General features: G+C 41.5%; 1 protein-coding gene across 2 annotated transcripts in view; it reads right to left on the bottom strand.

Moving 5' to 3' along the window:
* The window catches only part of gpc5c (glypican 5c), a 139,014-nt gene that overhangs the window by 38,570 nt on the left and 78,065 nt on the right, over nt 1–22,379 (bottom strand). For both annotated transcript variants that reach the window (XM_033651306.2, XM_033651307.2), the window contains one exon: nt 6,737–6,857. In XM_033651306.2, coding sequence (XP_033507197.2) covers nt 6,737–6,857 — 121 coding nt within the window. The remainder of the gene's footprint in view (nt 1–6,736; nt 6,858–22,379) is intronic.

Below are 22,379 nucleotides of genomic sequence, written 5' to 3' on the forward strand. Positions count from 1 at the left end.
TCCAGAGAGGGATGGGTACTGAAACCTGGTAAAGAACAGGCCTCAGTGCTAAATTATTAAATACCGTAGTTATTTATAAACTCCTACAATACCGGTACTTTTATCTGTACTTTTTAACATTTGGTGTAATTCGTGATCACTGCAGCCTCTCCTCCACACACACAAACACACACGACACAGAGTGAAGCCAGCGAACAGCAGAGCAGAGAGGCTGCGGTGCAGACGAGGTGAAGATAACTTGAAGGTTACTCGAGTGGACAAAAAAAACTACACTTGTTACTGCAAGTAAGTGCAATAAAACCTTGGCTGGTAAAAACCAATACTTTATTAATGCGCTTGTTTAACACAAATAAACATGTAAAAAGTAGTAGTTAATCTAATTAATTACATGCTCTGTGATTAATTAATATGAATTATCCACATACATACATTTTTGCTGCGAAAGTATTTAAAAAATTTCATTTCAGGGAATTTTGGCCCAATTATCCCCCTGTCCTCCACCACCGAAACTCATTGCAATCCATTTTGCAAGGGAGTTAGTTAGTCGGTCACAGGTAGACTTACTCAGTTTGAGTCTGAACGCCAGGTCTCGTGTGGCTTGACGAGGCTGGTGGCTAGCGCTAGCATCAGAGGCTGTGCTAGCTCGGACCTCCAGGTTTGCTGCTAAATGCTTTGTGCTGAGGTGAGGCTTTAAGTACTCTGATGGTACAAAAATGAACGAGAACTGTGCTCCTATCAACAGTTCCATCTGTGCGTTTTTCAAATGTAAATATTCTATTCACAGGGCCACAGGGTCTCGTCTGCCTCTATCATGTGACAAAGCCACTGTGGCCTTCACTGACGCACCGGGTCAAAGGGAACCTTGGAACACGATTAATCAGCGTTAATGTTTTCACTGCGTTATTTTTTCTGTGATTAATTAATCTAAATGAATGCGTTATTTTGACAGCCCTAATAAAAAGCAATATTTTTAATCAGCTCTGTCTGCAGTCTCTCATATACCACTGCTGTTTTACACAAGCACTGTATGCTAGCTCGGCTATTGGCAAATTGTTACAAACAAGCTACCAAAGCTCTCTGTGTGTAGTCTAACTGTTTAGCTAAGTATGCCATGTATCTTAAAATTCATGACGTTACCTGTGGGCAGTGAATCACCTCAGCAGCAGAGGGAGGAGCACAGAGGACAGGAGGAGAGACTAGAGTTGCCACCCGTCCCGTTTTTCCCAGAATTGTTCTCTTTTTTCATCAGCTGTCCCGGGAAAAAAAAAATCTCTCCCGGGACACAATTTGTCCTGTTTTTTGGGGAAAATGCAGCAGCAGCAGGCCAAGGAGTCCATCCAGAACGACGCATAGTGCGTCCAAATTCACACCTGTTCTTCTCTATGGTTTTTCTCCACGACCGTGCGTCATAGCGAGAAGCCACGCATATCACGTGAAACAGCGGAATCATAGCTTTCCGAATGTTTTCACAGCGAAAAAAATGATAAAGTTACACTAAAATGATGTATAACAGAGCTTTCATACAGCTCTGCACACACATTACTCTTGGATGGATTACTCGCGAATGCCACACATATCACATGAAAACGCAGGAGCAGAGCTTTCCACTGATACCACACACATCATTGTGCTGTCATCCCATCACGCTATAAATACAGATCAATTGTCTACCAAATAAAATCCTGACGAATTTCTTTACAACCAATGATACAGATCTTGTTATCAGTCACTTCATATAGTGAGGAATATCGTATCTGACCACGTCTTAGGCTTGCGTGTGTTTCTCCCTGTCTGTCCACATTTGTAGTCCAGCTTTCAAGATGCAAATATCTCCATATTGTCCAGTTGACACTCCATCAAACTTTGTATGACAAGACCAGCCACTTCACCTTTGTGCACCCAGACAACTGTAGCCTAATTATGCATGCTGACAGGGCCGTAGTCACCATACACATTGAGGGGGACACGTGCCTGCAATCAAAGTGGCAAATATTATCTTGGAGGACATCACTGCACTTGGTTGACTATTTTTCTATGATCTTAGATGTAAATATTGCATGTTTCTTTCAGATAAAACACATTTTTGACTTGTGAATGAGTCAATGGAATTTCTTGCAATAATGAAAAAATATTGTCAATCATGTCCGCCTGGCACAAACCACATGTTTTGGACAACTGTGAAGTGACAGAATGTCCCACCATCATGGTTCTTATATTACCAGATTCTCCTCTCTTCATATATGGCAGAATATGTCAACTTCCAACTTGCTATGATGAGATACATGTAAAAATGTAAGAATTTAGTAACACAGATTTGTTTTTTTCATTGATATAAAAACTAATATAAAATACAGGTACATAGAAGGACATGGAATGATGGCAAATCTGGACTCCTATGTCCGAATTTCATGTTCATTAGTCAGTCTGAACTGGTAATAATGGCCGAGCCCTCCGCCTCAAACATTTGGTCGAGTGTCCCTTTTTTTCACAAATCCAAGGTGGCAACCCTAGGAGAGACTGATACTGTCCTGCATTCGTTCTAAACTCCACTCAGTATTGTGACGTCAGAAATATTATAATATTATAGTTATTTTATTGACATTTCAGATGTGTTTCCAGTCAGATATTATTGAGTTTATACCCTGACTTTGCTGTTGTAAATATTACTGTTGCTGCTCTGGAAACTACATTGAGTTATATCTAAAATATCCTGGTTTATCCTGCTCTGAACTCATTGTTTCATTCATTTTTAAAAAGATATATATTTTTTAAAAAGCATTATTTAGTAATGAAAAAGAATTGATAAGAGCTGATATGGAGTACTGATAAGAGTATCAATAAAATCCAAATGATGCCCATCCCCAGTCCAGTGAATGCATTTTCAGAATTTTCTTTACTTTCAGTGAAAACAACAACCCAAACAAGCTCCAAGGATGAAAGAACAAACATACAGAGATGCCTAATTGCACTTCTAACACTGACACAAAATTAAAACCAAATAGATCACTTGTATCAGTCTCCACAACATCAAAGGACTAACTTCTCAAAAATGTCCTCGCTGTGTGAACGCCTGAAACTCACAGTGGTTTTCGCGAGGATGAAAGTTCAGGAACACACACAGATCCGAAATTAACAACTGTGGAGACATTAGTTTGATCAGTCCATGGGAGACATCTCAGCAAATGCATTATTTAACAATGTTTCTTTCTGTTAAGTTTTTTTCTTACAGTCAAGGTCAGGTTTTTTTTTTATTAACAGTGTGAGGCTGCCAGACTCTGAAACTGTCCTGCTGTTTTATAACAACGGATCAGACGTTTAAAGGAATACATTCATTTAAAGATGTAATCAGTAATGCTTTACTGGCTCTTTCCACCAACTTGCCATAACATATCAGCAGAGGCTTGCAGGTGCTGCTGATCAATGCCAAGAACTTTACTGTCAGTACCTCGATGTCTGCTGAGATTTTAAGCGTTCTAAATAGACAGAGTCGGGCCTGCTTTGTATATTTGCAGGGAATACTCCCTACTCCAGGCCCTCCCGCACTACTGACTGTGTGCAGTGCACTTGGTTTCATATCTCAGAAAACAGAGAGAACAGCAGTGTAGCACTGTAACGTGGAGGGATCTTAGGACTCTGAAAAACTTTGATGCCTTCCCTGCCTCCCTTTATTATCCTACAACTTTTCAGGTTCACTAAGCCAAAAACTCCTCTCACTTATCCACACAGTGACTGCTAATCACTACTGCTCTATCATCCATTTGTCCATTTTGTTTAAGATTATATAACTGAGCCATTATGAAGCTCATGTCCACAATCACTGAGCTGAGTCAGTGCCGAACAATGGAGTCTGCACAAGCAAAAATGTACCCTGTGTGGATCAACAATGCTTTATATATCGAAACTACTCCCTCCTGATTGAACTACAATTAACTTTACAGCCTAAAAGGCACCGAGGGTGTCCAGTAAAGTTTGTAATTTGGAGAGAGATCCAGATGGGCTTGCCAAAATCAATCTGAATGGGAACTTATTTTGTGAACAGACTCGCCCACCTGGAAGATTCATATATAATGGCCCTGTCTCCAAACATCTGTTGAGGGCTCTGCAGCAAGGATAAAGAGAGCCGGGAACAAGTGACAACCTTGTTTGCTCGAAAGGTAGACAACAAGACAGGTGACATCATTATGCTGATATCTGTCGCCTTGTTTGTTTAAAGCATGTTTGGACAGGAATGTGATTTTCTCCCATTTAAACAATGTTTAAATGACAGTTATGTCACTGAATATCTGACTACGGACCATGAGAGAAGAGAGACACAGAGAGAAAGAGAGGATGGTTAGCACTGTTGCCTCACAGCAAGAGGGTTCCTGGTTCGATCCCAGGTGGGGGAGCCCTTTTGTGCGGAGTTTGCATGTTCTCCCCGTGTCATCGTGGGTTTTCTCTGGGTACTCCAGCTTCCTCCCACAGTCCAAAGACATGCAGATTGGGGAAAGGTGTTGGTGACTCTAAATTGTCCACAGGTGTGAATGTGAGTGTGAATAGTTGTCTGTCTCTATGTGTCAGCCCTGTGATAGTCTGGTGACCTGTCCAGGGTGTACCCCACCTCTCACCCAATGTCAGCTGGGATAGGCTCCAGCCCCCCGGCGACCCTCAAGAGATAAGTGGTTAGAAAATGGATGGATGAATGGCTGTACCATTTTTGCCAATAGATGCCCATAAATCCTACACACTGGACATGTAAAATGTAGCTCAAAGAGCAGTGAGGTGGGGCAATTTAGGAATGCTATGGAGTGCTACAACAAAATTAAAGAGCATGCCTTTAAAAGTGTGATAGGCCTTTTGAGCTTAAAATGCTATTGGGCTATTACAGCTTTTCACAGAGGATCTAAGGGCTCATTTATGCTCAATGTTCAATGCAGAGACAGAGACGGACAAAGCCTTCTGTCTGTACTCTGCGTTCATTTCATCCATATTTGAGCATGTTTCCTGAAAGCTTACAGATACGAACAAAACACAGCAGTACCAACGAAGATCGTAGAGGCAGTGTAGCGTAGCTCAAGCGAGATACAACCGTAAGAGATGACAAGGAAATTTAAATAATGGAATTAATCTGTAATATAGTGAAAAGATTTGTCCGTCCAAATGCAGATCACAGACTATCGCCGTCTACAACGCTGCCTCCCTTAAAGGGATCATTCATCTTTGACTCTGCCCTCTAGTGCCATCTATTGGCTGTGTCTATGCCAACATAGAGAACGCACTGAAGTATGAGGCATTTATTTTTGTACGTAAGGGGAATATAAATAGCTCTTATTCTAAACAAAACAACTTTGATCTATGTGAATCACTTTGGATAGTAACGAGGGTTGGTAGCAGTCACAGGTAAGTGTAAAAAAATAGAAGCTGAAATGTTTAAATTCAGAAATGAAATAGATTTTAAGCAAATTTTTTACAGTGTCTGATGCTGCAGTTCAGTATATATACAGTATATACACTGCTACAATGTAAAGCTCCCATTGTGCATGCACATGTGACGGCACACACGCGATAAAAATATATTTGTGCTTAACTGTTCCAGAGAAACCTTGGAGAGCCCGCCACATTATGCAGTTTAACACTCTGTGATCCGTTGCTCTTATCTGGCACAAACACAAAGCTCAACCAAGCTCTGCCGCCTGGTCTGGATTCAAGGTAGGCTTTTCAACCCTGTAAATGTCAACAGGACACCCGCTCAACTCTGCATAGTTACCATGACAACGGGATACTTGACAGCCACCGTGCACAATGGGATGTTGTGGTCGGACAGAAATGATCTTGAGCTGTCAGTGGCAGACAGGTGGACTGGCTGGGTGGCAGATATATGTGAGATACAAGGTAGATGTGAACGGAGAAGAGAAACAAATGTATGGATGAGAAAGCGGAGAAAGACGGAGAGAAAACGTGGGCAGGTAATGATAAAGAATTGTCATAATATAGAAGGGAGCAACAGAAATGCATTAACAGAGACGAGGAGTGATGACAAATGAGAAAAATGGCAGGAAGTTTTCCATTAGAAGCTTCAGCAATCAAATAGGTTCCGAAAAAAGGTAAAAACAGGAGAAAGAAAGAGAGATGTAGAGATAGAAAGTGAGAGATGGCTGGTGTACTATCTGTGGGCATAATTTTCAGGGCAACAAAAGGGCAGGCAGGCAGAGGGGAACTGAATCCTGGCCCGTTTGTCTCCTCAAATGGCCTCTAGGGACTGTGTGAAATGGCCCTTTTCTTCTTGGTCCTTTTCAGCCCTAAACCCCATCTACATGACAAACAGTGTCACTTTGAAGCTGCTTGTGTCATCTCTGCCTATCTGTCACTCATTCCTGACCTTTTGCTCCCGCCTCTCATCTTTCTTTTTTTTCTCTCTCTTTCCACAGTAATTCACTTTTTTTTGTCACCATCTCCCTTTCACCCGCTATCCTTTTCATTTATCTTTGATATCTGCCTCTGCACTCAAAACAAGTCTTTGGATCTGAGAGAAATGGCGGGGATGTTTCAGCACTCCTGGCTGCGTGTTATATTGTTCAAGACATACTAATTAAACAACAGCCCTATTAATTAAGACTTTAGTGTTGCTGTTTACATCATACTTCGGCTGATTAAATAACATGCTGCAGAGTAGTGACATATTTAACACTGGAAACATTTTTTCTTTTAAACAAAACTATGCATGCATATTCAATATAAATAGCAATGGTTATCCTACCTGGTTGAAGCGCTCCAACCTCTCCTTGACCTCAGCCAGCGTAGGGTTCGGGCTGCGAACTTTGACCTCTGGGTTTTGCCTCTGGGCGTGCAGACCATTTCCTACGACACGGCCAGTATAGCTGTGTGAAGTAGAAAAAAGGGGAGTGAGATGTTACATAGAGGCAGATAGTTGTAGTGAGACTGTCAAGACGTGGTTGCCTGACAAACACCAGCCATGTTCTGGTGTTACTTCGCTTTATTCTGCTTGTTAACGTGCAGCACTGTATTTGTTATTGTGGGAGTCTTTATTGTTGTATGTAACAATGTGTAATTATACCATATCGACGACCACAGAGGAAATAAGGCTTTGACTTTACCGAGTTGTGCTTAAAAAATAAGGGTAGATGTAATTTTGCTTTTACTGTCAAATAAACTAAAAACCAAACCCATGTTTCTCTTTGGTTTTTAGTTTAGTTTATCGTGCAGTCCATCAATGTCTGCATCTCGAAGTCTGCCAACTGCGCCACAGCATTTCTTCAACATAAACTAAAAACCATTAGGGCCTCATTTGTCGAAGACGAAACACAGGGCATGTTGCACGGAAAACATTAAAAGCTCCATTATGCAATAACTTTTGCATCAAATGTGGTCAAAATCACTTAATGCGGCTTTTATGTCCTTCTGTGATTGAAAATATTTTAAATGAAAATATGACTGAGCAGAGCCTTGTAAAAATGAAATTGAGAGACATGGTGAGCCGGACCCTGTAATCCCTGGCATGCTCCATGGGCCTGCAGCTCGGCGGGGATTATAGCTGTTGATTTTGTCAGAGCTGTTGTTGAGCTGATGTCAGGGAGGCTAACATTTGGAGCAGCTGCCTGATGTAGAGGGGAAGTGTTTTAATTTCGTATAATAGACACAAAAGTTGTTTTGGCTGAAATAACCAAGCATCATGGCACGTCAAAGCACAGTTTGGCTTGGGAATGAACTGATTTAACATTTATACTACAGAAAAGTGTCAGCCATGGAATGAATTATATGCTGTTTATTGCCTGAACGGGCGATTTGATGACACAGAACAGGCAGTTTTACCTCTGTGTTTAGCAAAGCAAGCTTGCACTGGAGGGTTATGTCTGAATCAAAGTCCAGCTAATTAGTATTGGAGTAACACACACACACACACACACACACACACACACACACACACACACACACGTACAGTTATTCTGTTATTTATTTCCCATAAAGCATTCAGAAATTTGGCGCTTTTATTTATTATTTCTTTAAACTATGCTCTCTGTTAAAGGTCATCAAAAAGTACCAATATTTATCAACAGTTACTGATAAAATGAAGTGAATAGCAGGTTAACAGGAAATGAGTCATCACACTAAACCTGATATATTAGATTACACGAAAGCAGTGGTTCTCGGCCTTTTTCTCATGCCCCCTTCAGAAGCTGCAAAAATTCATGCTCCCCAAACCTCTAATTTTTATCAGCCAATAACAACAATTGGGGAAGCACTTGCAACTTGCAACTTTAGCCCTTTTTAAACAGGAATTGTGCAAATTTGCAGGAAAGCCCAATCAGTATTCTTTCAGCATTGGCAGTATAAAAGCAAAATCAGGGAGTGCAGCAAAATGCCGCCTACCTACTTTTGTTTATACAGAATGTGCCTTTTTCGGCGCAATGGGGGGGCGTGAGCAAGTAACAAAACATGTAGCTCAGCGTGTGATGTAAACAGTGACGTGGGAGGGAAGCCGCGGCTGGTCAGCGCGTTGGCGATTCTCTCATAAATCAGCCTGTTCCTCACCGTCCCCGTCATCTGACAGTTAATGGCCTCTTTGTTTGCGAGGGCAAGGAGGGCGCAAAATTCCTTGTCTCCCCAGTTGCTCATCTTTACAGTGTCTGTCAGGTTTGTGTTTCCCTTTTGCTACTAGCTGCTCATTCCTGCTATCAGCTGTTTCCTGTTTATCCACCGCCAGTGGCTCGCACATGCAGCGTCATTAACAGCTCCTCCCGTTGTGGAAGGCCACCTCGGTCTGTTTAAACTAAAAGGGTTCCGCCAATATGACTACCCTAAGAGGTGGAAAATTGGGCACCTTGGATCAACTCGCCAATCCGGCTCTGTGTGTCTAAACGCTCGCAGCTTGCCGGCAAAACGGCCCAACATTCGCCGAAAATCTGGCAGCGTAAAAGGGGCTTTTGACTTTTTCACTACACATTTCCCCCCTGGTCCTTTACGCCCCACCTGCAGTGGCTCAATGCCCCAAAGTTTGAGAACCACTGGGTTAAAGAAATGTTAAAGACTAATTAGCCAATATCTCCTTATAACCTCAAAGCAAGGTCACTAATTGTAGCAGCAAGTATGTTTAGAATGACAACTCATAAACGGTAGGATTAGTGAGGAAAAATATCAGATAAGCCTCTTACTCCTGATTTTAGGGAAAGGATAAGACAATAGCCTGTCATAAAGAAGCGCTGAGACATTATTCTCTTTAGAAGTTCATTGATGCCCTACCCAGAGAGTTAAAGTACATACATATTCCCTCGTCGCAACACCAGCAACCTCGGAAGGTAACTAATTGTATCCTTTTGGTTAAAGGGGAACACCACCCAAATTAAGAATTACAACATGTTATTTCCATGCCCTAGGGAAGTTCAATCAGTATTTGTGAACATGAGCTACTTTCTTTCAAAGCCATAAACCAGGGAAGTAAGTCTCAATCTTGTGATGTCATTAAGTATAAAGTCTGGAACTGCTCCATAGAGAATGAATGGCAGCCTGATTATGTGGATGCACAGAATGTTTGTTTTCATCTTTGTACCCAAATGAGCTTTATTCTATTTTAGTGTTCTCAGCTGTGAAACTGAAACTGTACCCATATACTCAGAGCATTCCTCTGGGTGCTCTCAGTGTCAGCTGTAACATCTTTCAAAATGAACTGTCTGTGGAGCAGCTCCAGACTTTAAAACTTGATGACATCAAAAATTTGAGTTTTAGCACTCTAGTTTTTGGATTTGAGAGAAGAAAAAGGGTGTAGTTCCCCTTTAAGCTCTATATTATATGTGATGGTCAGATACACAGACATTTCAAGCTTTGCCTCACATCCATAAAGTTTGTTTCCCCCCCCCACAGCCATTATACTGTTATCCAAATTAATTTGAGAATTATATGTTGATGCTAATCTTCCATGCGCGGGGGGATTTAACAGCATTGGAGAGGAATGATGTGTGCTGGCATCAAATCAATTGATGCTTCCACAGGCAGCACAAGGCTGATAAGGTGATTATGGACGGTGTAAGTGAATGTGTTTATATGGCCGTGTTTATGGGAATGTGTGCGTGCACTTGTACATATGCATGTGAATATGAGTTGAGGCAATCATAAAAGTGCTGAACTTGAGAATCTCTGGCCTGTGATCTAAGCAATGTCTCAGTGAGGTCTGCGCTCCCTCAACTTGCTGAAACAGCGCTTTACAGATCAGGCCCATAAAAATGCAAAAAATTCTCGCTTAACCCACTGCCACTACACATTACTTTACATCCCCCCCACCTCTTGTTTATTTCCTCTTCCTCCTTCAGATGCTTGTTTCACTTGAGTGTTCTTGCAAAGTGAACCCTGAGCAACCCCTCCCCCAGCCTCACACACTAACACACAAACCACTGTCTGCTTTGACAACAATTGAAGCTCTTAATTGCCAGCGGCTCTGCATCTTCTCTTGTCAAGATGGAAACAATCGATAGCTTTTGGGCTTTCAACTTCCCCCCCTCTGACATACATGATAAATTGACGAATCAAACGGCTCTCTAAAGCAGTGGTTGAAAGTAGGAGCCTTGTGTGTTAGGAAACATATGCTTGTCTGTCTCCAGGCTTGGCTTGGAATAACAGTGTTGGCGAGGAAATGAGCTCATCAGATGGGATGCTAATGAAAGGGAAGTGTCAGGGTGAGTTTGGCAGTGCGTTAGGCCTGGAACATTTCATCACAGGGTATGCTTGATATCATGTAGGGGACGTGACAAGTGAAATGGCAGGACTTCCCACAGCCGATCACCTGATAGACAGACAATCAATGAGTGTCTGGACGGATGTGGGGCAGGCATTAGATGTTATGATATGATTTCTGCCAATAGCAATAATGTACTGTTTCAAAGTAGTCCTTGCTTTAACCTTATGTCCTAATGAATTTAAGTGTGACTGTGAACACGGAGTACAAGATTACACAAGAAAAATAGAAGACGCAAATAATATCCCTCTCTCTTGTGGCTTATAAATGAATAACAGCTTTGTGTAATCAACAGTTCGTGCTCTCCTCTGGCGGCCTCAAATGTTCAACCTCAAAAAACATTCAAACTGACTACCTACACATGTATGGCTTCTGACTCATGGCTTCTCTGACTCCTTTCTGTGGAACTGACTCATTCCCCTGTGAATGCCCAATTGATACACTGTCCTAAAGGCAGCTTTGTCTGCTCTCGTCTTTCTCTTTTGCCTGGAGCACACAGGTCACACGTCAGTGACCTCCACTCCCTGACGCTGACCCCAAACTGAACTGCCTTGATCTTGTGAAGGCCTGCAGGAATGCTCACGGGTTGTACGGCAGAAAACAGAAATCAAATATTCGTCTTTCACGGTGTACGGGGAGATGACAGAAACAAAAATTATGTGCATTTTGAGTGCGCTCATGTGCCCGAGCATTTCGGTGTATATGATGTACACAAAGCGAGGCTGTAACATGGATAATAACATTTCAAGGATGTGTAAACATTTGATGAAAGGTACAGAGGAGGCTGGCCGGAGCCAGAGTGAGGGGGCGTGTGGGAGACTGGCCCCAGGTAAAGTAGATTCTGGTTGACTTTCATCTGTGCTCAGTTCTTGACCGATCACTGAGGTCTGGCTGGAAGGTTTAATGAGCCCACAACACTCACCAGGGATTCAATTAGCTAGATGCTTTGTGTATATACAGTGTGTGAGCACTTCTCTTTAGCTACAGCTAAGGGTTCATCTTTGCATTTCCCCATACGTCTCTTTACTTCTGTGCAACTCATTAGAGCACTCCACGCTCTTATTGCTGGTCACATTTCCATTTAAAACAAATATAACAAAACTCTTAGTTAAACACAAAGTACTGAGATTACCGTGCACTTACAAGATGACCCATGGACAATATGCAATAATCATACAGCAGGTAGGGCCTGTTGGATTGTCTAATTGCTTAATTGCATTCATACTGCAAGCTGTCTGTAGAGATCTTTGCCAGGATCCCAATGGTTAATGAGATTATCCACTGGTATCTGGCAGGGAAAGAACTAGTTGTGCATCATCTCTGAGATGATTAAAGGCGGTTTTGTTGATATTTTTGACGCGCTTCAAAATTCACATCAGGATTAAAAAGCACACCGAGGTTACATGGCGTGCTCGGGGCTTGACATCTTGTGCCAGGAATTTTAAGTACACTGTTTATCTGGATCTTTGCTTCAGCAATTAGAATCAATAATCATCTTGTACGAGCTCAAAAGCAGCACATTTCATGAAATCCTCAAGTTTATTCGATCAATGCCCTGATGCAGCGCATCAATAGGATAATACCACTGAATAATATAGACATATACTGTTGAGCATCATCTCCGAAGCTATTAAAATCAATATTGCAGACTAGAGTTGAGCTATTCTGAATTCCCCTACTGATTTTGTATCGTTGAGGAAAACAACATAAGATATATCTAAAAGAAAAATCTGAGGAGAGCCGCAGAGCATACACAGACCTGAATATCTGGATTGGAGATGCATAAGTTTTAATGCCCTGAAGTGGCCACCTAGTAGCCCCAATGCAAAAGCAGGAAGCACTATTTTGCACAAGGGCATGCTGGAATGAGGATAGCACAGATACAGGCCTACATTTTTTCCAATAAACTTATGGAAAGTTGCTGCTCAGCAGACAGCTGAGAGGCAGAAACCACAGATATTAACAGCATGCAGATCGGCACATTTTTACATCTAACTCGGTGTATTAAGGGTTTATTTAGACAAAACCAGAGTTGTTGATTGCTGGAACAGTGGACTAACTAGACAACTGACAAGACTAACTAAAACTGTTTTGGTGAGTTTCATTCAGTTTCTACTGTGTTTGAATGAAGTGTGTTTTATGGTGAGTTAACAAGTAGCTGTGTAAATCATCATGATATGATATCACGATACAATATTTGCCAATATTACAAAGTCTGCCACGATACCATTTCGATAAGGTGCCATTCAGAGGCCTGCGATCGATATGAGACTATATCATCTGCCCATTTAAAGTAAACGATTACAGAAGGAGCTGCCATTCCTTTCTTTTTTGCTTTGGGCCATTAAAGATGAAAACAACACATAAATAATGTCAATAACTGTAACCACTTGCAGTACTTTAAACAATATATGGGATAAGTTAACCTTCAGGGCTTTCTGCCAGAAAGTCCTTTCTGATAGTATTTTTTTCATGCTAACCCAAACCATTTTATTTTTCATAAGCAAAGTTTGAAGGCAAACTTCTCCCAACAGCCATAAAACAACAACGTAGTTTAACATATGTATCAAATTCAGCTCAGTAACAACTGTCAAGGTTCATAGACTTAATGTTCATGACTTAACAAATTACATGTATTATTTATAGTTTTTCTTACTCAGTGTTGGTTTAAGTCACTGCATCTACTGACAGAATGGCACGTTTGAATTTCAGCCTGCACGCACATTTTTTCAGCCCAAAATTGTTTAAACAGAGATGCTAATGTTACTTTAGTGAGACGTCTATTGGCCCCTTTATTTCCACTCTGCTGATTTATTCCTGAGTAGAGAAAGATGACCATATAGTCCGATATATTCACTTTGCATTGATCATACTGGATCGTTGATCATTAAATCGACATATCGATCTAATTCAATGGATCGTGACACTCGTATTAACAAGGGAATTTAAGCTAACATGAATCTTAGAACGGTAAAAGAGAAACTTGAATCGGTATACGGTTGTATTTTTTTGTTTAATAAGGAAAATAGGTGTAAAAATAGGACACTTTAAAGGAGCTATATGTAAGAAATCTAAAGCAAATAGTCGTAAAATCATCCTAATATGTCACAGAGACTAAGGAATAATGTTCATATAACAAACTGATCTCACCGACAACAATAGTACAGCCAGAATATTCGCATTTAAAAAAAAATTTTACGGTCCGCAAATCATGTTTATGTTTCGAATTTGTGTTTTGGCCTGTTGCGCCACCCACCGCCGTCTACCACTCACAAAGTCAGTAGAGTCTCAGCATCAGTTACAGTTACGACTGAGTTACAGTTACGACAGTACATAGCATTAGCAGTCTCCTCAGCTGTATCCCGGCAGCAGCGTTAGCAGCAGAGAAGCCAGACTTGCTCGAATGGTCCACTGGAAAACCGAAGATCAAGGACGCGGCGACGTGGCCCTGCCACGGCAGTCGCCCGTGGGCAAACAAATCAGTCTCCAGCGTGCTGCTGTCCAGCAACCTCGAATCTGTAGGGGAGGGGGGGCGGACACGACTCGCGGCAGTATTTTGAATTTGAGTGCAGTAACCATTGTGGCCACATTCTTACGTACTGATGTGTGCTGTCACCATAATAACTAACAACAGATCTATTTTCTTTTGCACTGCAAACACTTTCATATCTTTTCTATTTATTCTATTTGTATGGGTGCATAGAGGAAACAAGAATAAAGTGAAAGGGAGACTGAATTTAGTGCATAATGTCGTTCTGTTATCGTGGACACATAATGACCATTATCTTGGCAAATCAATATGATTTTGAATGACAAGCTCCTCATCATATCTCCCAAGTCTATTGCAGACACTACTATTATTTACCATGGGAAGCATGTAAAGACTGAACTACACAGGTCCAAACAGAATCACTAAGTCTCTTTATGTTACAGTGACATAATGAGGAAGCAAGGGAGACGACACGCAGTACCTGTCTGGCAGAGATTACAGTAAATCCTACGTCAATGTAAAATCGTGCTGAAGGCAAACACACCTCTGTTGTCCAGTGAAATATGCAAATAATCCACTGTATCAAAGACATGGACATGATTTGTGTGTGTGTGTGTGTGTGTGTATGTGTGTCTGTGTCTGTCAACAAGGTGTCATTACAATTAAAAAGCATTTAAATAACAAAAAAGGCCCATCTGTGCCGTGTAGCTGAACTATACTGACTGAAAATACAAGCCATGATGAACTTCCTGTCATCATTGCTTCTTTAAAATCTGCACCAACTATTCACATGAATAGCTAATTTACGCTTTAACAATGTCATCTTAAAAAATACAGGGCAACACTGAATGTTTTATACATGTTCACTTAATTGGGCTAAAATTTTCTTCTGCATATCTGAAATATTAAACATAAAAACATGTTTGTGTGTTTGGTGGTCACATTGCCGAATGTAAGCTGATTTAGATAAATGACTCCTCCGAAACAAACACCGGGCTGAATCAAACTCAGGAGGGTGATAAAGTGTCAATGAGTAATGATTAAGAGGAGATGAGATTGCTTTCATCTGAGTGAGTGTGTATTTTCGTGGCTGTGGGTGGTACTATTTCAGATGAGGAGGGCACGGGATTAGAGCTGGTGGTACTGCTGTCAGGGTAAACATCAAATTGTTGGTTCATCGTGATTAATAAAGCCTTTCCCCACCCTCCCGGCTGTTGTGGGTATACAAGATTAAACATGTGTTGAGCCCTGTGATTAATGCACATTGGGTCATGTCAGCTGTAGTTTTTTTAAAGATGTCATCTTTGAGGCCTGGTACTCTTTGTGACATCGTTTATGATACTGAGTCACTGCTTTTTTTTTTTTGCTGTGTCTCAAAAAGATAACTTCACATTCAAGTAGCGTCACCATTACACTTTTGATTTATGGTCCATCATGGTGGCAGTTAGTACAATATTATCATTACACTATGCATTTTTCCTGCCCTGTAGACAAAGTTCTTGCTATGCAGCTCTTTCATTACACATTGCAGTAGAGTATTACTAGAGTCTAATCTGCAGAGATGCACTCATGGGTGTAATTTATAGTAGGGATGATGGGGATATGTCCTTCCCACTTTTCTGAATACCTGAAATTGTCCCCACCACTTCTTTCATGTTAATTAAGTATCCATTTAAATCAAATATAACTTAAATCAGATCTACAAATGGTCTGTTCGCTTTGTTCCTGCTTCCTTCACATGCAGCGATGTGAAACATACTGTCTTGAAATATTAGGAATTCTTTGTGAGTGGCAACCTGCGAGGCAAACAATTGAGGCAACGCCAAAGTGCCAAAAACTGCAGTTCCTCAAATGGCCACTAGAGGCTGGCTCCAAAAGTGGGTAAATCCCAATAGAACCCCCAACTTAACAGCAGAAATAAACATGTTTACAACCTGGTACAAAAACTGTTTTGGTCTCTATAGTTAATTTTCCTGTTCACGACAACTAATGTAACATGATAACACACCCAATTACATTTTATTAAGGCTTACAGTTACGCATAATTAAGGGCAGGTGCGTTTGAATGACTGTCTGTGAGGTGTCGCTACAGTCTATGAATCAGATCATCCCCACACTCCTCCACAGCTTCAGCCTCTCGCTCAAATGCTCACCTCTGGCTCCAAAAAAAAAAAAAGAAGATGGCGACGGCCGAAATACCAAAACTAGATGCTTCAAAATGGGAGCGCAAGCCAATAGGTGACGTCATAGTAACTACGCCCATTATTTTATACAGCCTTTGCTTCTTTCTCATTAAATCACAACTTTATTCTCAACTTCCCAGAGAACACAGATATGGACTACAAACATGAACCACTATTTAAATTAATGAATGTATCATTGATGTTAATGGGTGCCACATGCACATTTAAATGGGCAACTTCCCCAAACAAAGACACGAGGCAATGGAAGAGTAAAAGATGCTGACATATATGTTGAGTAAGCAGGGATAACATTAAATGAGAAAAGTGAATCTGCATAAGGGGAAATATTTAAAAGCAATGCAGAATCTCAGTTTTGTATTTTGGTTTGTCACCTGCTGCCTTAATTTTGTGTTTTCCCTTACATAAATAAAGACATTCCCACCATTAATTGGTGCAGAAATTCATAAGGTTGCAGTCAAACCTCCACTTCATATGTCTCCCCACCACTTTCTAAATTAAACCTGTGTCCTTGGGTGCACTAATATCTTTTTTAAAGCCAGTACTAATAACACATTTTCTATCCACATTAGTAGATTCCTGTACTTGTCAGACATGCCTTTCTCAAGGCTTGCCTGTTGCTGATTTGGTTTTATTAAGTGACTTAAGTCTGCATAAGATGAAAACATACCGCTCACCATAACACTAAGCCCATGACATTGTAAAATACGGCATAACAACTTTCTCTTCCTGGAACGAGAGGACCTGAAGTCACGAGTGAGGCCAGTGGTGAGAGCTAAGGGAGGGGTTGTGTAGATGTTTGTAGCCAGCTAACTTTACGAGCAGAGCTTGGACATGTTGAAATACTCTGAACAGGAGGTTTTGTTCTGAAAGGCCAGACTGTTCTCACACATTGTGTGCCATTAGCAGCCATTCGCTGTACTAACACTAAGCTCATGAACAGGCGACTGGTCAAAAGCCACTTTGCAAACATTTAATCAACATGACATATGTGCACATTGGACAGTAAACACGAACATGTGCAAACACATGCAAACGTTTCATAAGCCTGTGCCCCTTAATGCAATGTGAACATACACACACAGGCTTACCACAAACCCTTGTGGTGGGTCTGAGTTTATCATAGGTCCCCAATGATAAACACAGTGGAAATAAATATTTCAAACATGAAGTTATATACAAAATTAAGCACTGGCAAAATCTTTGGCTGCTGTTATGGAAGATGTCTGAAGTATATGCTGGAACTTCCTGTGTTTCAAAGGCAATTTTATTAGAGAGGAAATACTCAGATCATAAAATGTGCAAGGAGAAACAGCAAAGCAAATCAGGAGAGGGCATCTGCAGGGCAGGCAAGCTCAAACAGTGTGCTTTTCTTTCTATGCTCTATTTCTTTCTCTTCCCGCCCCTCCACCTATTATTTCGCGTTCTTAAACGATCTCCCAAAGTCCACCGAGAGGCCATGTCTTTGGTTCGAGTCATCTTTCTTCTTCTTCTTGATTTCTCTGCCCACTACCTCACACTCCATTAAATCTCGCTTTCTCCCTCTTTGTTCTCATTGCTGTCTTTTGTAACCCAGCTGGTAACCACATGAACACACTGAACGCCACCAGTAGCCACAGTCAGTTGGAAGTCTCAGCGGTACCTGGGGCATGCAGTCTTGGCTTAATTTTAGTCACGCTTTATTCACTATAGCTCTGTGTTTTTCCTCTCTTTATCTGTCTCCTCCTATCTTTTGACCTCACCTATTCCTTGTTCCAGCTGGCAGCTTGGGGATTTGGAAATGAAACAGTTCTATGGTCAGTGCTGTCCCACTGAGACAGCAACCTAATGGATGTTGAGCAACACTGTGACACTGTGGATAACACGGCAGACTTTAAAAGAAGTTAGCCCAAGTTTAATCCACAAGAAAAACTCAAAAAAGGCTTAAATTTACAGTAATGGTCCTGTTTCAATAGGAATATGATTTCTGGTTTCCACAGCTGAACATTGAACCTTTGACTGTAGTTCCAAGCAATGACACTTCCAATTATTTGTCCAAATTATGTGAAGCTCCCAGTTACTCTCTTTGAGAGCCGAGTCAAGGGTGCTGTGTGATTTTGCAGACCTGGCCAGAAGCCCAGTGGGCCCTCTGTCATGCTTCTTTGCAGCCTGGCAAGCTTCTGTGCTGGATGATGAGTCAGACATGTAGGCAGAGTCAGGGAGGGTCAGGAATATAAAGAGCAGCACGGGCACAGCAGTCATGTTGGCAACTCCAAACAAGATCAAAAACAGAGTCAGCTGCTGAACCCAGCAATCTCATCGCTGTTGTTTTGAAGTTAGTTGGAAACTGTTTTGATGATTTCATACTGACGAGCTGCTCCTTGTGTTTGGGAAGTGTCTGCATGACTAATCATGAGATGATGTGGAACTCTTTAAACTCTTTAAACTTGTTTTGCCTACATAATCATTCATCTGTAGTTCATCGAGCTGTGTCCTTCTCTGGAGGGGAATGCCAAAGATTCATTTGAACTTACAGTTTGTTACCTGGAGCACTGGTTCACAACCAAACAGCAAGCACTTCCTGTAGCACTTCTTTTTCTTTCTCTCATATCCTGTTAATCACTTTGCAACCTCTTTGGGGGCAACCAAACTGCCAGAATAAATGTGGCATTGTACCTTTCTGCAAACCACAGATATGTAACATTTGTAGGTTATTAAGAAATGGATATGCTAAAACTTTGGTTGACATGTGGTTGTGTTTAGGCACAAAAATCTCCTGGTAATGGTTAGGAAAAGATGTTTAAAACACCCATTTTTGATGGCACAATCACAGCTGAAATGCTGCCAATTTCTCACGAAAAAACACCAGTTTTTGGAGGCACAACAGCTCCTGGAATTCCCACGATGACTTGCTGTAAACAAACATCAGCTCTTGGCTGCAAAGTCATGGCTGGAAATGCCACAGATGACTTGGTGAAAAACATCCGCTGTTGTTAAATGCTGGTCACCAACAGTGGTCTGAAGCTTGGCAGCCGTCTCACCTAAGGGCCTGTCCCATTTCTAACCCTTAAATCTTCCACTTGGTATTGAGTGCCCTTGATTGCGAGGTAACCCTTGATGAGAGAAGTGAGAAATATTAAGGTAGAGATCTTTCCCTAAGAAATGGGACACCACTTCATGCAAAGCAGCATGGCCAATGTGCAGGGATACGTCACGCGTAGTAGCGACGAAAGATACCGTTAGTCATTCAGGTTTGAAAATGCCAGCTCCAGCGCTTGTGTTGTGGCGTGTGCTATGTTTATTCTTCTGCGTCTGATGAATCAACAGAGAAGAAATGCTGAAAACAGGAGTCGCCTACGACGTCTTCTAGTTCTGATTCATTTTGTTCGTGTAAGTCGATTTGTTTAAATATTTTGACGCTGTGTTCAACCAAGTTGCTGATGAGTTTACGCTAGTCTAACCATCTGTTGTTTGTATAGCCTTCATTCCAATCGGACAGTAACAAATTGTTTTCCTAAACTTGCCAAAGTTGCCGACTTCACAAGGTGTTCTGGGAAATTTCATCTTCCACTTTGCTGTAAGTGTGGGTCGGGGCTACCTTGGAATCTAGGGCGGGTTTGAAGCGTTGGAAACCACTTCCACTACCTCAATTCTGTTTTGGGACACCACTAGCCTAAACGTGAACGGGCACAACCAAGTGCAAGTGGGTATTTCTAGGGGAAGTGTGGGTATTGGGACAGCCCCTAAAAGTGTCAAGCCGTCACCATCCCCCTATCTCTCTAGTGTGATGTGTAATGCATCCGTGGTTTGCAGATGTACGATGCAAAGATTTTCTTCTGGCGACTGGGCTGTTGGGGAGCCTGGCCCCATCTGCTGAAATCTGCTGACCTAGAGTAATTGCAGTAAGTGCAGAAGACATGTCCTTTTTCTATTCATTATGGGGCTCCACACTCAAACACAAACACTCCACCGGCTGTTTTTAACTCCAGTTACACTAACTGCAGGCTTATGTCATTTCACCCAAGATGAAACATTTCTGCCTGGGACATTTATGTTAATGAGTCTTTACAGTTTTTGTCTTGCACTTCACCTGGGGCACGACACCTGTGCTGAGCACGCTGTATATCTGTCTTTGTGGCGCTGTGCATCAGTGAAATATGGCTGTTTATGGCTGTGTGGTTGGGTTGGAATTACACACCACTATGCTGGTCTCAACTGCTTTGCCACTTCTTAAGAGGTCCCAGGGTGATTTTACCAAGACCAGGCTGGTTTATTGAGTGGTTGCACTGTAATAGCTATATGGTTGAAGGTCCAATGGCTCGAATTACTCATGGCTATTACGCACTGAAAGCCTGTCCTCTACAGTGCAATAAAAGGTGTTACTGCACTTATGAATGGCTCCCTTCATGCAGCATGTTTGTTTTCTGTATCCTTTTTTAATGCTGTCAAACACACCTGTATGGCCTTTACTGGGCTAGGTCAAGTATCCAATCAATAGTTTCATCCATCCTGTTTTCTATTTGCCCATCACTGCCAACACATATCTCTTTCACTGAGAACTCCTGAGGGGAATATAGCTTTCATACCCAATCATTAAATTCAGATTTCCTTTCATTTGTGTCGTGCTAGCTTCCCCTTTTTTTCCACAGTGACGAGAGCTCCATGTGGTGAAGCAAAGCAGCCTGTCTGAATGTTTGCTTGCCTCTGTGTTTGTTTGTGTAATCAGCGTGGTAGCTGTTGACTGGATGTGTCTTATCAGATTGTTGGGTGGATGGAGATGAAAGCTGACCCCAGTCCCCTCTGAGCCAGTAGACCATGGTCTGGTGGAGATGTGGCCCGCTGCTAATAGCATGCTGGAGCTCTCTTTAGAATTGGGATTTCCAAAATGCTCAGTGCCACATTAATATTTAAAAAAATAACTGCAGCTGAATTTCCAGAGGGAAACAGTGTTCTCATTTAGCAGGTTTTAGAAGATCTGGTTTTGGGTGTGTGCACTGCTGACCAGGATGGCACTTACACTTCCTGGATTCATCAAGCCTAAAGTTTAAATTAGAAAGTAAGACTAAGGGGCTGGTTATTGCAAGTCAACACAAAACCTCTCACTATTTTCCACCTGTTTTAAAGAAAGTTCAGCCTTTGAAGTGGTTTTACAGCCAACACAGAATAAACTTAATACTGAAAAATGAATGCTTGTATCTAATCAAGAAATTAGATTCATATGTTAAAAGCAAGAGTATTTTAGAGACTGTTTAAAGAAGTTGTGTTGAAAGTGTTAAGACTTTTAACATGTGTGCATGGTATGGGCACCTGGGGGCTAAGAACAAGAATACACTGTCCAGAATTTAAAACATGCGTAGTGGAATTGTTGGGAGGGAGCAGAAACAACTGGGATAAATAAATAAAATGCAGGTGAAACAAAAAGTATAATCTTGTTCATCGTCTTTTTAAAGAATTCATAAAATGCCCTGGGCAAGACACTATAGAGCTGCTGCAGCAACCAAGAACATTAACAGAAAAATCTTTCATACCAAATGCAGTAACTGTGCTAAGCGTATAAGCACCATTTGCATTAGAACCATGTCTGTTATTGTTTGTACTGTGCATGTTGTTTATTTATTTTATGTATTGTGATTTTACTATGATGTGTTTTAACAAACTGGTAAAGTCGAAGGCAAATTTCCACATCTGTGGACAGATTAATGATGTTAGTATTATCAAGATGTTGCCTGAGTCCCTGTTTGTGGTAGCAAACAGCCCTAGCTGAAGGCAGCCTCAACAAGTACTCTGTCTTGTGGGTTCAGCCTAGTCTGGTGCTACCCTGGTATGCTCCCTAGGTCACTGTGACCTGGACTGACGCTGAGAAGAGTCAGAGAGCCGGAATAGACACTGAGCAAGAGGGAGTGTGGTGAGATTAAAGAGAGACACAAAGAGATGGGAAAATGATGTATGACTAGGCATAGTGATTCACTTAGCATGCGTATACACT

Source organism: Epinephelus lanceolatus, chromosome 12 (assembly GCF_041903045.1).
Source record: "Epinephelus lanceolatus isolate andai-2023 chromosome 12, ASM4190304v1, whole genome shotgun sequence".
Classification (NCBI taxonomy): domain Eukaryota; kingdom Metazoa; phylum Chordata; class Actinopteri; order Perciformes; family Serranidae; genus Epinephelus; species Epinephelus lanceolatus.